Source organism: Hordeum vulgare, unplaced genomic scaffold (genome assembly GCF_904849725.1).
Source record: "Hordeum vulgare subsp. vulgare unplaced genomic scaffold, MorexV3_pseudomolecules_assembly, whole genome shotgun sequence".
Taxonomy (NCBI): Eukaryota; Viridiplantae; Streptophyta; class Magnoliopsida; order Poales; family Poaceae; genus Hordeum; species Hordeum vulgare.
In genome coordinates this window covers 12501-30000 of record NW_025422558.1, presented here as the reverse complement: position 1 = coordinate 30000, position 17500 = coordinate 12501, and the positions used below count along the sequence as shown (strand labels likewise).

General features: G+C 33.1%; 2 protein-coding genes and 4 non-coding genes across 6 annotated transcripts in view; 3 read left to right on the top strand and 3 right to left on the bottom strand.

Moving 5' to 3' along the window:
- The window catches only part of TRNAN-GUU, a 72-nt gene extending 10 nt beyond the window's left edge, over positions 1–62 (bottom strand). Inside the window, exon 1 of the tRNA in view lies at positions 1–62. This exon is cut by the window's left edge and continues 10 nt beyond it. This is a non-coding gene — a tRNA (tRNA-Asn).
- A 1966-nt stretch (positions 63–2028) lies between these two features.
- On the top strand, positions 2029–8014 carry LOC123419998 (NAD(P)H-quinone oxidoreductase subunit 1, chloroplastic-like). Its single transcript, XM_045107250.1, has 2 exons — positions 2029–2234; positions 4795–8014. Exons 1-2 carry the CDS (start codon positions 2029–2031, stop codon positions 5330–5332), a joined length of 744 nt encoding a protein of 247 aa, XP_044963185.1. The 3' UTR covers positions 5333–8014.
- On the top strand, positions 2203–3904 carry LOC123419997 (NAD(P)H-quinone oxidoreductase subunit 1, chloroplastic). Its single transcript, XM_045107249.1, has one exon. It carries the CDS (start codon positions 3212–3214, stop codon positions 3773–3775), a length of 564 nt encoding a protein of 187 aa, XP_044963184.1. The 5' UTR covers positions 2203–3211; the 3' UTR covers positions 3776–3904.
- A 2821-nt stretch (positions 8015–10835) lies between the features above and the next one.
- Positions 10836–10915, bottom strand: TRNAL-UAG. Its single transcript has one exon. It is a non-coding gene; the product is annotated as a tRNA-Leu (tRNA).
- A 6212-nt stretch (positions 10916–17127) lies between these two features.
- On the top strand, positions 17128–17199 carry TRNAN-GUU. Its single transcript has one exon. It is a non-coding gene; the product is annotated as a tRNA-Asn (tRNA).
- Positions 17200–17472: 273 nt separating this feature from the next.
- The window catches only part of TRNAR-ACG, a 74-nt gene continuing 46 nt past the window's right edge, over positions 17473–17500 (bottom strand). Inside the window, exon 1 of the tRNA in view lies at positions 17473–17500. This exon is cut by the window's right edge and continues 46 nt beyond it. This is a non-coding gene — a tRNA (tRNA-Arg).

The window sequence follows — 17500 nt, the reverse complement described above, 5'->3', positions numbered from 1 at the left end:
AGGATTCGAACCTACGACCAGTCAGTTAACAGCCGACCGCTCTACCACTGAGCTACTGAGGAACAAGGGGGGATTCGACCTCCTAGAGTTCAACTCCCGCTCTCAACCCATGAACAATATGAGTCCGAAGCTTCTTTCGTAACTCCCATAATTTCTTCGTAGTGGCTCCGTTCCATGCCTCATTTCATAGGGAAGCCCAAAGTGGCTCTATTTCATTCTATTTCACTTCCTAGCACTTCCTATCATTTAATATCCATCCCTTTGGTCTTATTGACATAAGAGATGTCATTTATAGTCTATCTCTTTCTATATATGGAAAGTCAAGAAATTCTCATCGAAACATCGAGAAATTGTGCATATAGAAAACTCTAAAGAAAGAAAAAAAGGAGACCCATGCCATGATTTTCAAATCTTTTCTATTTAGTAGTCTAAGTTTCTCGATGAGGATAATTAATTCGGTCGTTGTGGTCAGACTCTATTATGGATTTCTGACTACATTCTCCATAGGTCCCTCTTAGATCTTCTTTCTCCAATCTTGGATTAGGGAAGAAGGAGATATTTGCGACTACTGGCGGTTTCATTATGGGGCAGCTCATGATCTTCATATCGATCTATTATCCACCTCTGTATCTATTCTTTCTTAGCTAAACAGGTGGAAGATCTATCCAATTTGGTTATATTATATCATGGACTCGAAAAACGGATCTGAATTTGACTGAAATGCACGATCTTCACAGGTATCACTTTTCACGATACCTAAAAGGTGGAATAGCGATTTTCGAACCATTTCCTATAAGAGAATGGTTTCCATTACTTTGAGAAATGGATTCTTATATCAAACTATAGCTATTGCATTAAAGAAGAAAAGAAACTAATAGAAGTCGAAGACGCGGAATGATAGTGAATAGAGAGAAAGATTCTTCTGATTTTCTTGTTCCTGAAAATATTCTATCTATCTACTAGACGCCGTAGAGAATTTAGAATATTTATGTCTTTCAATTCTCGTACTCGTAATTGGAAAGTTATGGAAGGAGACCCATCATTTTGCAATGAAAACAACATATAAAACTCTGGACAATTTCGAAATCAGGCCAAGCGTCTTAATACATATGCAAAAAAATTCATTATTGGCCCACCATTGATTAGAAGATTTAGCTTGTATGAATCGCTATTGGTTTGATACGAATAATGGCAATCGTTTCAGTATGTTAAGGATACAGATGTATCCACAATTCATTTAGAGTTACTTAATAGTCTATTTCTTATACCATATCTCTATCCCGTGAAATTCTCGAGCCAAAAGATGGATGCCTATGCTGTGTTTCATTTTGCTAAATGATATCAATTAAATGGTGTATCAATTCCATAAATTGCATATAGCAATAAATAAATCAGCAAAATTCTTTCTACTATATTTAGATAGAAGAAACATTTCTTCTATCTAAAATAGTAGAAAGAATGTACCCTTCTATCCAAATCCAATTTGCATCGATAAAAAAAATCCAAATTCCAGTAGTAGATGAATAATTGCAAATTTGTGTGTGTACGAGATTAGAATAACTTCAAAATAACTGACATAATTTTTTATTTTTCCTGATCAGAAAAATACATGAAAAAGAAAGGAGGTAGAAAAATTTTAGGATTTATGGTTAAAGAAGAAAAAGAAGAAAACAGGGGTTCTGTTGAATTTCAAGTATTCAGTTTCACCAATAAGATACGGAGACTTGCTTCACATTTGGAATTACACAAAAAAGATTTTTCATCGGAAAGAGGTCTACGAAGACTTTTGGGAAAACGTCGACGTTTGCTGGCTTATTTGGCAAAGAAAAATAGAGTACGTTATAAGAAATTAATCGGTCAGTTGAATATTCGGGAGCAGTAATTTAATCCTTCAAATTTTTTTCTTGTTTTATTATTTTTTTAGTAGTCTTTATAGTAGTCTTAGATTTTTCATTTTGATGAGCCTCACTTTGAGGAATTCATGGAATAATCCATTTTCATGGAATAATGAATTAAGGAAGAAAGGATATGAGTCTACCGCTTACAAAAAAAGATCTCATGATAGTCAATATGGGCCCTCAACACCCATCAATGCATGGTGTTCTTCGACTGATCGTTACTCTTGATGGTGAGGATGTTATTGATTGTGAACCCATATTAGGGTATTTACACAGAGGAATGGAAAAAATCGCGGAAAACCGAACGATTATACAATACTTACCTTATGTAACAAGGTGGGATTATTTAGCTACTATGTTTACAGAAGCAATAACAGTAAATGCACCAGAATTCTTGGAGAATATTCAAATACCACAAAGAGCCAGCTATATTAGGGTAATTATGTTAGAGTTAAGCCGTATAGCTTCTCACTTGCTATGGCTTGGACCTTTTATGGCGGATCTCGGCGCACAGACTCCTTTTTTCTACATTTTTAGAGAGAGAGAATTAATATATGATCTATTTGAAGCTGCTACAGGTATGCGAATGATGCACAATTACTTCCGCATCGGAGGAGTAGCCGCCGATCTACCTTATGGATGGATCGATAAATGTTTAGATTTCTGTGATTATTTTTTACGCGGAGTTGTTGAATATCAACAACTTATTACACAGAATCCCATTTTTTTAGAGCGAGTTGAAGGAGTAGGTTTTATTAGCGGAGAAGAAGCAGTAAATTGGGGCTTATCGGGACCTATGTTACGAGCTTCTGGAATACAATGGGATCTTCGTAAAGTGGATCCTTATGAGTCTTACAACCAATTTGATTGGAAAGTCCAATGGCAAAAAGAAGGCGATTCATTAGCTCGCTATTTAGTACGAGTTGGTGAAATGAGCGAATCCATCAAAATAATTCAACAAGCTATAGAAAAAATTCCTGGAGGACCTTATGAGAATTTAGAAGTCCGACGCTTTAAGAAAGAAAAGAATTCTGAATGGAATGATTTTGAGTATAAATTTCTTGGTAAAAAACCTTCCCCCAATTTTGAATTGTCAAGGCAAGAGCTTTATGTAAGAGTGGAAGCCCCAAAAGGTGAATTAGGGATTTATCTAGTAGGAGATGATAGCCTTTTTCCCTGGAGATGGAAAATCCGTCCACCCGGTTTTATTAATTTGCAAATTCTTCCTCAACTAGTTAAAAAAATGAAATTGGCTGATATCATGACGATATTAGGTAGTATAGATATCATTATGGGGGAAGTTGATCGTTGAAATGATAATAGATAGGGTAGAGGTAGAAACTATCAATTCTTTTTCGAAATCGGAATTATTAAAAGAAGTCTATGGACTGATATCGATTCTACCCATTTTGACCCTCCTTTTAGGAATTACAATAGAGGTACTCGTAATTGTGTGGTTAGAAAGAGAAATATCTGCGTCGATACAACAACGTATTGGTCCTGAATATGCTGGCCCCCTGGGCCTGCTTCAAGCTATAGCAGATGGGACTAAACTACTTTTTAAAGAAGATATTCTGCCATCGCGAGGAGATATTTCTTTATTTAGCATTGGACCTTCTATAGCAGTCATATCAGTTTTATTAAGTTTTTTAGTTATCCCTTTGGGATATCATTTTGTTTTAGCCGATCTTAGTATTGGTGTTTTTTTATGGATTGCCATTTCAAGTATAGCTCCTATTGGTCTTCTTATGGCAGGATATAGCTCAAATAATAAATATTCTTTTTCAGGCGGTCTACGAGCTGCTGCTCAATCCATTAGTTATGAAATACCATTAACTTTTTGTGTGCTAGCAATATCTCTACGTGTGATTCGTTAAAATAGGATCTTTTTCCTATAAAATCCATTAACTATTTATATTCCTTTTCTTATTTAGTATTTGGGTTGGTAAGTTAAACTAGATAGCTATATGAGTGAAATAAAACAGCTTCTAAATTTGTAGTAAAAAGAAAAAAATCTCATTTTCTACGTACAAGAAAAAAGTGGAAGTAAACATAAAGAGTGTAAACTCTTTATCCCAAGGTTGATATTTTTTAATTACTCATCATATCTTGAAGCGGGCAAGAATAAAGGATTCACAATATGGAATTCCATTATTAGAATACTCCTAGTTATTACTATAACTTAAAAATTCATAAGAAGAATCCACCAAAAGTTAGTGAAGGGTTAGGAACACTAAAGTACATAAAGGATTAGTAATGGAAAATCTAAAACATTAGAGATTTTTTCCCGTAAAAGGAATCATAATAAGGACTTGCAATTTGTAGAAATTATCAAGTAGTACTTTCTTCGGATTCCGATCCAGAGTATGTTCCCATTCACTTGTTAAGGAAATGGCTATCAAGAACGAATTAACCCTTTATCCATTTTTTCTTTTTAAATACCCCCTTCCCGGGGGAAAGAAGAATAGTAAAAAAGATATGGAGTGCACTAGAAAAAATTTGCATTATTTCCTTCCTCTATTCATGCAGAATTGCTCATGAACTAATACTCCACTCTTTCCATTTATTAATTGAATTCCTATAACAAAACAAGTACCAAGTGTTTTATTCCAAGATTAAGTTATTACTGAACAAAGAAAAATTTGGAATATATTATAAAGGATGAGATCAATTCAGAAGCGCTTTTTCTTATTCTAGCAGACGGAATTCCTTTGGTCTAATTTAGGACTTTCAAATCTATTTTATTTTACCTAATTCTATCTATGCCCCAGGGGCTAGGAACAGAACAAAACAGTCCTTTCCTTTTTCTGATCATAGAGAAGCCGTATGAAGCTAAGGTTTCATGTACGGTTTTGAAATAGCGGTGGGAACTGTGATGTTATCATCGACTATGATTATCTAACAGTTCAAGTACAGTTGATATAGTTGAAGCACAGTCAAAATATGGTTTTTTTGGATGGAATATTTGGCGTCAGCCTATAGGCTTTCTGGTTTTTTTAATTTCTTCTTTGGCAGAATGTGAAAGATTACCCTTTGATTTACCAGAAGCAGAGGAAGAATTAGTAGCAGGTTACCAAACTGAATATTCCGGTATCAAATATGGTTTATTTTATCTTGTTTCTTACCTAAATTTATTAGTTTCTTCTTTATTTGTAACAGTTCTCTACTTGGGCGGGTGGAATTTCTCTATTCCCTATATATCCTTTTTTGATTTTTTCCAAATGAATAAAGCAGTTGGAATTTTGGAAATGACAATGGGTATATTTATTACATTAACTAAAGCTTATTTATTTCTCTTCATTTCTATCACAATAAGATGGACTTTACCAAGGATGAGAATGGATCAGTTATTAAATCTTGGATGGAAATTTCTTTTACCTATTTCCCTGGGCAATCTATTATTAACAACCTCTTCTCAACTTGTTTCACTATAAATAAGATAATACAATAATAGATAGTAAGAATATTTTCAACACAAAAGCTCTCCCAAACAAGAGAAAGAAACATATCTTTTTCATAGATATTTAGAATGAATATGTTCCCTATGGTAACTGGGTTCATGAGTTATGGTCAACAAACAATACGTGCTACAAGGTACATAGGTCAAAGTTTCATAACTACCTTATCCCACACAAATCGTTTACCTATAACGATTCACTACCCTTATGAAAAATCAATTACACCAGAGCGTTTCCGAGGGCGAATCCACTTTGAATTTGATAAATGTATTGCTTGTGAAGTATGTGTTCGCGTATGTCCGATAGATCTACCCGTTGTGGATTGGAGATTTGAAAAGGATATAAAAAGAAAACAATTGCTTAATTATAGTATTGATTTCGGAGTTTGTATATTTTGTGGCAATTGTGTTGAGTACTGTCCAACAAGCTGTTTATCAATGACTGAAGAATATGAACTTTCTACCTATGATCGTCATGAATTGAATTACAATCAAATTGCTTTAAGTCGGTTACCAATCTCCATAATGGGAGATTACACAATTCAAACAATTAGGAATTCGTCTGAAAGTAAAATAAACGAAGAAAAATCTTCGAATTCAAGAACGATTACTGATTACTAAACTTTGATTTTGTCTTTTTGTTATAAAAATCTACTAATTCTTTATTAAACTATAAAGAAAAACGAATAACTACTGCTTATTGGAAATTTTTTCTTATTTTAAATCAGACTAGATTTTGATGATATAATATAGTTTATAACTATACAGTTTATACACAAAAAATACCCTAATCCCTTTTTCCTTCCTCGAATCCTTTAGTTTTAGTCAGTTCATGAAAAATTTTATACTATTAATTTCTTTTTATCCATAATGGATTTACCTGGACCAATACATGAGATTCTTATGCTATTTGGGGGATTTATTCTTCTACTAGGGGGTCTAGGAGTAGTATTACTTACCAACCCCATTTATTCTGCCTTTTCGCTGGGATTAGTTCTTGTTTGTATATCCTTATTCTATTTTTTATTAAATTCCTACTTTGTAGCTGTCGCACAACTTCTTATTTATGTGGGAGCCATAAATGTCTTGATCATATTCGCTGTAATGTTCGTAAATGGCTCAGAATGGTCTAAAGATAAGAATTATTGGACTATTGGAGATGGGTTCACTTCACTCGTTTGTATAACTTTTGTTTTTTCACTAATGACTACTATCCCAGATACGTCATGGTATGGAATTCTTTGGACTACAAGATCAAACCAAATAGTAGAACAGGGTCTCATAAATAATGTTCAACAAATTGGAATTCATTTAGCAACCGATTTTTATCTTCCGTTTGAACTCATTTCCATAATTCTTCTAGTTTCTTTAATAGGTGCAATTACTATGGCTCGGCAATAAGAAAACTTAGAAAAAGTAAAAATTATAAGAATTGCAAATCTAAAATAAATAACTAAAGAATCACAATTTTGATTTAGTAAAACCCATCTACTGCCAACAAATACCTCCTTTCTTTTCTCTTTTGTTGTGTAATTGTTCTATTGTAATTAATTGAATCGGTTCAATTCTTTGCCCTCATATTGAAATGAATCGAGATTGATAAGGAGTTAGTTAATGATGTTTGAGCATGTACTTTTTTTGAGTGTCTATTTATTTTCGATTGGTATCTATGGATTGATCACAAGCCGAAACATGGTTAGAGCTCTAATATGTCTTGAACTTATACTGAATTCAATTAATCTAAATCTCGTAACATTTTCTGATCTATTTGATAGTCGCCAATTAAAAGGAGATATTTTCGCCATTTTTGTTATAGCCCTTGCCGCTGCTGAAGCCGCTATTGGACTATCCATTCTTTCTTCCATCCATCGTAATAGGAAATCCACTCGTATCAATCAATCTAATTTATTGAATAATTAGACTTTTTAATAATTAGACATAAAATCCTCTAAACAAAGGCGCACATATTAAAATAATATAGAAATCCATACTATTTTCTTAGTATTATTTGAGAATATCCTTTTTTTTTTAGTAAGTAGGTTATTGCATAGTATTCTTTTTCACTTAAATGAATTTTTGTATTTGTAATTCATTGATATTGCAATATTCAAATTGCAATAATTTATATTGAAAAGACGATAGCCAATAAAATAAATTGGCTAATTCGAAATCGTCTGTACAATTTGTAAAATTCTTTCTTATTGTTGAAGTCCAAAATTCAAGTCTCTTGGCTCTTTTCACGCTTTCTCACAAACGGATTAAAAAATAGATTTTTAATTTTGAAGTTTGGATAAACCATTGCTTCGTCTGGTGTCTACAATACATATGACTCATATAGTACTAATTTTCTTTTTACCAGATCGAAAAATTTTATGTTGAAAAGAAAAATTTATAGATCCAATGTCACATTCCGTAAAAATTTATGATACATGTATAGGATGCACTCAATGTGTACGAGCTTGTCCAACAGATGTATTAGAAATGATACCCTGGGATGGATGTAAAGCCAAGCAAATTGCTTCCGCGCCGAGAACCGAAGATTGTGTGGGTTGTAAGAGATGTGAATCTGCCTGCCCGACAGATTTTTTAAGTGTCCGCGTTTATTTAGGGCCTGAAACAACCCGTAGCATGGCTCTATCTTATTGATACGTTACAAAAACAAAAAACTTCATTTGAATCGTCTGATTCCTCTTTACCGAAGAAGCCTGTGCTCGAAATAATCGAGCACGGGCTTTTCTGGTCAAAACGTATCTTGTCTTTATCACTTTATCATGAGTTATTTTCCTTGGTTAACAATACTTGTTGTTTTGCCGATATTTGCCGGTTCATTAATTTTCTTTTTACCTCATAAGGGAAACAAAATCGTTAGGTGGTATACTATATCTATTTGTTTATTAGAATTCCTTCTAATGACTTATGCGTTCTGTTATCATTTCCAACTGGAGGATCCCTTAATTCAATTAAAGGAGGATTATAAATGGATAGATGTCTTCGATTTCCATTGGAGATTGGGAATCGATGGACTTTCATTAGGATCCATTTTATTGACAGGATTTATCACTACTTTAGCTACTTTAGCAGCTTGGCCAATTACACGGAATTCGCGATTATTCTATTTCCTGATGCTCGCAATGTATAGTGGTCAAATAGGATTATTTTCTTCGCGAGACCTTTTACTTTTTTTTATCATGTGGGAGTTAGAATTAATTCCTGTTTACTTACTTTTATCCATGTGGGGGGGAAAGAGGCGTCTATATTCAGCTACAAAGTTTATTTTGTATACTGCAGGCGGTTCTATTTTTTTCTTAATCGGAGTTCTGGGTATGGGCTTATACGGTTCCAACGAACCAGGATTAGATTTGGAAAGATTAATTAATCAATCATACCCCGCAACCTTGGAAATACTTTTATATTTTGGCTTCCTTATTGCTTATGCTGTCAAATTGCCGATTATACCCCTACATACGTGGTTACCAGATACCCATGGGGAAGCACATTATAGTACATGTATGCTTTTAGCGGGAATATTATTAAAGATGGGAGCATATGGATTGATTCGGATCAACATGGAATTGTTACCTCATGCTCATTATCTATTTTCGCCCTGGTTAGTAATAATAGGAGCTATCCAAATAATCTATGCAGCTTCAACTTCTCTTGGTCAACGAAATTTCAAAAAAAGAATAGCTTATTCCTCTGTATCTCACATGGGTTTCATAATTATAGGAATTGGTTCCATAACCAACATTGGACTCAATGGAGCTATTTTACAAATATTATCCCATGGATTTATTGGTGCTACACTTTTTTTCTTGGCAGGAACCGCTTCTGATAGAATGCGTCTTGTTTATCTCGAAGAACTGGGAGGAATATCTATCCCAATGCCTAAAATTTTTACCATGTTTAGTAGCTTTTCAATGGCTTCTCTTGCCTTACCAGGAATGAGTGGTTTTGTCGCAGAATTAGTAGTATTTTTTGGACTAATTACTAGTCCAAAATTTTTGTTAATGCCAAAAGCACTAATTACTTTTGTAATGGCAATTGGAATGATATTAACTCCTATTTATTTATTATCTATGTTACGCCAGATGTTCTATGGATACAAGCTATTTAATGTTCCAAACGCAAATTTTGTGGATTCTGGACCACGAGAACTCTTTATTTTAATCTGTATCTTTTTACCAGTAATAGGAATTGGTATTTATCCAGATTTTGTTCTCTCCCTATCCGTTGACAGGGTAGAGGCTCTCTTATCCAATTATTATCCTAAATAGGTTTGGTTTTTTTTACTAGTCTGCTCTATTAATGCAGAAATAAGTAAAAAAGTATAATTAGATCTATCTCGAATTTTTGAGAACCCTTTGAGAAGGCGCTCAAGGGGTTCTCAAATAAAATATAAAAGTAAAAACGTTCATTTCATGAACGTTTTTTTTTATGTAATCATTTAGGTGTTAATGTAAACGAACCATAACTATGTAAACCTATTCCTAATAGATTGATACCAAAATAACAAATCCAAATTATAAGAAATCCTATCGAAGCTATAAGTGCAGAATTCGTACCCTTCCAATTTGGATTTGTTCTACTATGTAAATAAATTGCGAATATGGTCCAAGTAATAAATGCCCAAGTTTCCTTAGGATCCCAATTCCAATAGGATCCCCAGGCCTCATTAGCCCATACTGCTCCACAAAGAATACCTATGGTTAAAAGGGTAAATCCTAGGCTAATGATACGATAACTCCAAGAATCCAAACGCTCCGTTAATTGATATTTGTAATAATTTGGAAATGAAGGGACAGGGGCGCTTTTTAAAGCACTTCTTTTTGCATAAAAAAATGCAATCTCACTAAAGAAAAATGTTTTATTTAAAACATTTTTTTTCTTTTTAGAAAAGAAATGGAAATTATTTCGAAATCTAATGATTAGAATAGCGGCAGATAATAAGGATCCGCACAAAAGAGTTGCATAACTTAATAACATCATACTGACATGCATCATTAACCACTGAGATTGTAGAGCAGGTACTAGTATCGTGGATTGATGCATTTCAGTTAAAAGACCCGACGTGGCAAAGCCTTGCGTTAAAATAGTACTTGGCGTAGTTATTGTGCTTAAATCATTTTTAGAGTTCTGTATTTTAGGAATGGTATGAAGAATATACAGAGCCCATGAAAGGAAGATCAATGACTCATATAAATTACTTAATGGAAAATGTCCCGAAGAAACCCAACGAGAAACTAAGAATCCTGTTATAGAGAAAAAAGTAACTATCATTCCTTTTTCTGACGAATCACGTAATCTCCCAAGTTCACGAACTAATAAGGTTATCAAATGAATCGTAATCACAATTGAAATCGTTGAGAAAGAGATATGAGTTAGTATATGTTCTAAAGTTGCAAATAGCATAAGGGGAAGGTCCCATTACAAAATTGTAAATTTCGAATTGATTTCTAATCTATTGTATTCCTTTTCAAGAATGCCGCCACTCGGATTCGAACCGAGATGCTTGAGCACTGCTTCCTAAGAGCAGCGTGTCTACCAATTTCACCATGGCGGCTAACTTCAAATAATAGGTAACTTAAAAGAATAATAGCTATTATCTCGGGAATCGTCGATATTGGGAAAGTCCATAAAATTTAGGAACATTAGAGTTTTCATTAAAATGGACTTCGTTTGGTAGTATCGTTTCCATTTTTTTTTTACAATAAACTCTTGCTTTGCCCAATAGAAACACTGGTTGAAAGAGTTGGAACTTCTTTTTTCTAACTTGCAATTATAGATATAGAACTAATTTTTTCTAATTAATTTATCGTTTAAATTTTGAAAATTCTTTCAATACAATGAAAAAAATCCAAAAGGGTTTCTATTTAATGATGAAATTAAAATGGATAAATAGAAAAGGCTTTTTGGATTTTTGAAAAATTTCTAGAATGAAAGTCTTTATGCTCTTATTAATAAGATTTACTAACCTTATGATTTTGGATAAGATAGGTGGAAGTTGTAAGTCCTATTGTAAGAATACTCCACTTTTCATAATTTTCATAATAAAATATGAGCATTCTATTATGAAAATTATGAAAAGTTCATTGATAGGAAAAGAATACTTAGCACACAGTATACCAAACAAAACTTTTTTTTATTGTATATATAAGAGGGGTTTGTTATAAGAATATTGTACCGAAGTAATTCGACACATAAAAGTACATTCAAAGAAGAATCCAAATTATTAAATAATTGGAATTCTTTTTTGAAAAATCAATTCATATTATTCCAAAATCTTATTATTTGTTTGTTTGTTGCCCAGAAAAACCCTTTGGTTTTGGATGCTCATTACCACTGGAAAATGATCTTGATTTTACTAAAGAATAAGATTGTACTATGGAAAAATAAGTCTTTTTCTTCCAAATATTTTTACGAATACGCTTTTTTGACATTGAAGTACGTTTTTTTGGAACTGCCATTCAAAAAGGAAATTACTTTTTTCTAGTTGTATGTGAAAGACATCTATTGCTGCAAATCAATCCTTCTTTCTTGTTTTTATTAGTATTTATACTTAGATACTGAAAGATACTGAAATTGTGAATTATTTTTTACTTCATTTTGTCTAATGCGGATAAGACAAGAATTTTTAAACATTTTTTCTGTATATATTTTATACTTTGTTTTAATAATATAGAATATATAGAAGGGTTTCCCATTTATATCTATTTATATATCAAGTATACTCCATATATAGATATATGGTATGGAAGCCTATCCCCCGGGGGGATAAAAAGAAGGGAAAATTCAAATAGTTAATTAAGCTCAGAATGATATTGTATTGTATTCCATAAAGGAAAGGAATTCTAATCAAAACAAAAAATACTGAGTCTCTTAAACAAGACATTCTAAAACTTAGGTAATTTATAGTCATAAGGACTATTCGATAATTTCTTATAAACATAGATTTTCATTGGAATTCACTCAATCAGTTATGGAACAAGAGAGCTGTTTCATCTTTGTTTTAAAGAAATATAAAAATGAATAGAAAGTAAAAAGTAAAACGATTCCTTTTTTTTTTTTTGTAAATATCTTTATTTAGATAATAACTAGGTAACGAAGTTATTTGATTAACTTTTTGAATTTAACCAACTAAACCCATTCTTCATTTTTTATTATTTCAATGAGATAAATTTTTAAAAAATGAAGAATTCCAGTATTTTTTCTTATTCTTTTTATTTATTCTTTCAGAAAGAGATAAGAGTTGGTTTGGTGAATCGGAAACAATTTTATAGAAAAATTGAAGTAAAAATCGCAATTTCTTTTCTTATGGAACATACATATCAATATGCATGGGTAATCCCTCTTCTCCCACTTCCAGTTATTATGTCAATGGGATTTGGCCTTATTCTTATTCCGACAGCAACAAAAAATCTTCGTCGCATATGGGCTTTTCCTAGTGTTTTACTCTTAAGTATAGCTATGGTATTCTCAGTTCAACTGTCTATTCAACAAATAAATGGAAGTTCTATCTATCAATATCTATGGTCTTGGACCGTCAATAATGATTTTTCTTTAGAATTTGGATACTTGATTGACCCACTTACTTCTATTATGTTAATACTAATTACTACTGTAGGAATCCTGGTTCTTATTTATAGTGATGGTTATATGTCTCACGATGAAGGATATTTGAGATTTTTTGTTTATATAAGTTTTTTCAATACTTCTATGTTGGGATTGGTTACTAGCTCCAATTTGATACAAATTTATTTTTTTTGGGAACTCGTGGGAATGTGTTCTTATTTATTGATAGGCTTTTGGTTTACACGACCAATCGCAGCGAGTGCTTGTCAAAAAGCTTTTGTAACTAATCGTGTAGGGGATTTTGGTCTATTATTAGGAATTTTAGGTTTTTTTTGGATAACAGGTAGTTTAGAGTTTAGGGATTTGTTCCAAATCGCTAATAACTGGATTCCTAATAATGGAATTAACTCTTTACTTACTACTTTGTGTGCTTTTTTATTATTCCTTGGTGCAGTTGCGAAATCCGCACAATTCCCTCTTCACGTATGGTTACCCGATGCTATGGAAGGACCCACTCCTATTTCGGCTCTTATACACGCAGCAACTATGGTTGCTGCGGGAATTTTTCTTCTAGCTCGACTTCTTCCTCTTTTCATATCTTTACCTTTGATAATGAGTTTTATTTCTTTAGTAGGTACAATAACACTATTCTTAGGAGCTACTTTAGCTCTTGCTCAGAGAGATATTAAAAGAAGCTTAGCCTATTCTACAATGTCTCAATTGGGTTATATGATGTTAGCTCTAGGTATAGGTTCTTATCAAGCTGCTTTATTCCATTTGATCACTCATGCTTATTCAAAAGCTTTATTGTTCTTGGGATCTGGATCCGTTATTCATTCAATGGAACCTCTTGTTGGGTATTCACCAGATAAAAGTCAAAATATGGTTCTTATGGGCGGTTTAAGAAAATACATTCCAATCACAAGAACTACTTTTTTATGGGGTACACTTTCTCTTTGTGGTATTCCACCTCTTGCTTGCTTCTGGTCCAAAGATGAAATCCTTAGTAATAGTTGGTTGTATTCGCCCTTTTTTGGAATAATAGCTTCCTTTACTGCAGGATTAACTGCCTTTTATATGTTTCGGATATATTTACTTACATTTGGTGGGTATTTGCGTGTTCATTTTCAAAATTACAGTAGCACTAAAGAGAGTTCCTTGTATTCAATATCCTTATGGGGAAAAAGGATACCCAAAGGAGTGAATAGGGATTTCGTTTTATCAACAACGAAGAGTGGAGTTTCTTTTTTTTCACAAAATATACCCAAAATTCAAGGTAATACAAGAAATAGGATAGGATCCTTTACTACGTCTTTTGGGGCTAAAAACACTTTTGCCTATCCGCATGAAACGGGAAATACTATGTTATTTCCTCTTCTTATATTACTACTTTTCACTTTGTTCATTGGATTCATAGGAATCTCTTTTGATAATGGAGGAATGGATAATGGAATAGCAGAGTTAACCATATTATCAAAGTGGTTAACTCCCTCAAAAAACTTTACCCAGGAAAGTTCTAATTCTTTTGTAAATTCATATGAATTTATTACTAATGCAATTTCTTCTGTAACTCTAGCTATCTTTGGTTTATTCATAGCATATATCTTCTATGGATCTGCTTATTCTTTTTTTCAGAATTTGGATTTAATAAACTCTTTTGTAAAAAGAAATCCTAAAAAAGAATTTTTGGATCAAGTAAAAAAAAATATATACAGTTGGTCATATAATCGTGGTTATATAGATATTTTCTATACTAGGGTCTTTACCCTCGGTATAAGAGGGTTAACCGAACTAACGGAGTTTTTTGATAAGGGTGTTATTGATGGAATTACCAATGGAGTGGGTCTTGCTAGTTTTTGTATAGGAGAAGAAATTAAATATGTAGGGGGAGGTCGAATCTCGTCTTATTTATTCTTTTTTTTATGTTATGTATCTGTGTTTTTATTCTTTTTTCTTTCTTAAGTTAAGGAATTCAAGTCTCTTGCAAAAATAACTATCCTACCCCTTTCTACAATCTCTCTATAATCCCACCTTGTTACATAAGGTAAGTATTGTATAATCGTTCGGTTTTCCGCGATTTTTTCCATTCCTCTGTGTAAATACCCTAATATGGGTTCACAATCAATAACATCCTCACCATCAAGAGTAACGATCAGTCGAAGAACACCATGCATTGATGGGTGTTGAGGGCCCATATTGACTATCATGAGATCTTTTTTTGTAAGCGGTAGACTCATATCCTTTCTTCCTTAATTCATTATTCCATGAAAATGGATTATTCCATGAATTCCTCAAAGTGAGGCTCATCAAAATGAAAAATCTAAGACTACTATAAAGACTACTAAAAAAATAATAAAACAAGAAAAAAATTTGAAGGATTAAATTACTGCTCCCGAATATTCAACTGACCGATTAATTTCTTATAACGTACTCTATTTTTCTTTGCCAAATAAGCCAGCAAACGTCGACGTTTTCCCAAAAGTCTTCGTAGACCTCTTTCCGATGAAAAATCTTTTTTGTGTAATTCCAAATGTGAAGCAAGTCTCCGTATCTTATTGGTGAAACTGAATACTTGAAATTCAACAGAACCCCTGTTTTCTTCTTTTTCTTCTTTAACCATAAATCCTAAAATTTTTCTACCTCCTTTCTTTTTCATGTATTTTTCTGATCAGGAAAAATAAAAAATTATGTCAGTTATTTTGAAGTTATTCTAATCTCGTACACACACAAATTTGCAATTATTCATCTACTACTGGAATTTGGATTTTTTTTATCGATGCAAATTGGATTTGGATAGAAGGGTACATTCTTTCTACTATTTTAGATAGAAGAAATGTTTCTTCTATCTAAATATAGTAGAAAGAATTTTGCTGATTTATTTATTGCTATATGCAATTTATGGAATTGATACACCATTTAATTGATATCATTTAGCAAAATGAAACACAGCATAGGCATCCATCTTTTGGCTCGAGAATTTCACGGGATAGAGATATGGTATAAGAAATAGACTATTAAGTAACTCTAAATGAATTGTGGATACATCTGTATCCTTAACATACTGAAACGATTGCCATTATTCGTATCAAACCAATAGCGATTCATACAAGCTAAATCTTCTAATCAATGGTGGGCCAATAATGAATTTTTTTGCATATGTATTAAGACGCTTGGCCTGATTTCGAAATTGTCCAGAGTTTTATATGTTGTTTTCATTGCAAAATGATGGGTCTCCTTCCATAACTTTCCAATTACGAGTACGAGAATTGAAAGACATAAATATTCTAAATTCTCTACGGCGTCTAGTAGATAGATAGAATATTTTCAGGAACAAGAAAATCAGAAGAATCTTTCTCTCTATTCACTATCATTCCGCGTCTTCGACTTCTATTAGTTTCTTTTCTTCTTTAATGCAATAGCTATAGTTTGATATAAGAATCCATTTCTCAAAGTAATGGAAACCATTCTCTTATAGGAAATGGTTCGAAAATCGCTATTCCACCTTTTAGGTATCGTGAAAAGTGATACCTGTGAAGATCGTGCATTTCAGTCAAATTCAGATCCGTTTTTCGAGTCCATGATATAATATAACCAAATTGGATAGATCTTCCACCTGTTTAGCTAAGAAAGAATAGATACAGAGGTGGATAATAGATCGATATGAAGATCATGAGCTGCCCCATAATGAAACCGCCAGTAGTCGCAAATATCTCCTTCTTCCCTAATCCAAGATTGGAGAAAGAAGATCTAAGAGGGACCTATGGAGAATGTAGTCAGAAATCCATAATAGAGTCTGACCACAACGACCGAATTAATTATCCTCATCGAGAAACTTAGACTACTAAATAGAAAAGATTTGAAAATCATGGCATGGGTCTCCTTTTTTTCTTTCTTTAGAGTTTTCTATATGCACAATTTCTCGATGTTTCGATGAGAATTTCTTGACTTTCCATATATAGAAAGAGATAGACTATAAATGACATCTCTTATGTCAATAAGACCAAAGGGATGGATATTAAATGATAGGAAGTGCTAGGAAGTGAAATAGAATGAAATAGAGCCACTTTGGGCTTCCCTATGAAATGAGGCATGGAACGGAGCCACTACGAAGAAATTATGGGAGTTACGAAAGAAGCTTCGGACTCATATTGTTCATGGGTTGAGAGCGGGAGTTGAACTCTAGGAGGTCGAATCCCCCCTTGTTCCTCAGTAGCTCAGTGGTAGAGCGGTCGGCTGTTAACTGACTGGTCGTAGGTTCGAATCCTACTTGGGGAGATTTTATTCATTCTTTAATGTAAGAATTTTAATGTAAGAATAAAGAATTGAATTAAAGGGCTTGCTTTGACCCTTAGGAGTAGGTAACCCGTTCGCTATCCTTGTTTCTATTTCTATTGCATTCTATCTCATCGTATCACATTCTGTTCTACGATTCCACTTCGACAAAAGGAAAGAGCATACCTAAGTTCAATAGCTTTACGTCCGCTATCCCGATCATGATTTTCCTACCCTCAGGGGGAAAGTAAAGGCCCTTCCCCCTTTGGAAGGCTGTGGGCGAGGAGGGATTCGAACCCCCGAC

Coding starts and splice junctions, on each gene's coding strand:
- LOC123419997 (XM_045107249.1), top strand. CDS start 3,212: ATGATAATAGATAGGGTAGAGGTAGAAACTATCAATTCTTTTTCGAAA.
- LOC123419998 (XM_045107250.1), top strand. CDS start 2,029: ATGAGTCTACCGCTTACAAAAAAAGATCTCATGATAGTCAATATGGGC. Junction 2,235..4,794: donor TACTTACCTTATGTAACAAG/GTGGGATTATTT, acceptor TCGACTATGATT/ATCTAACAGTTCAAGTACAG.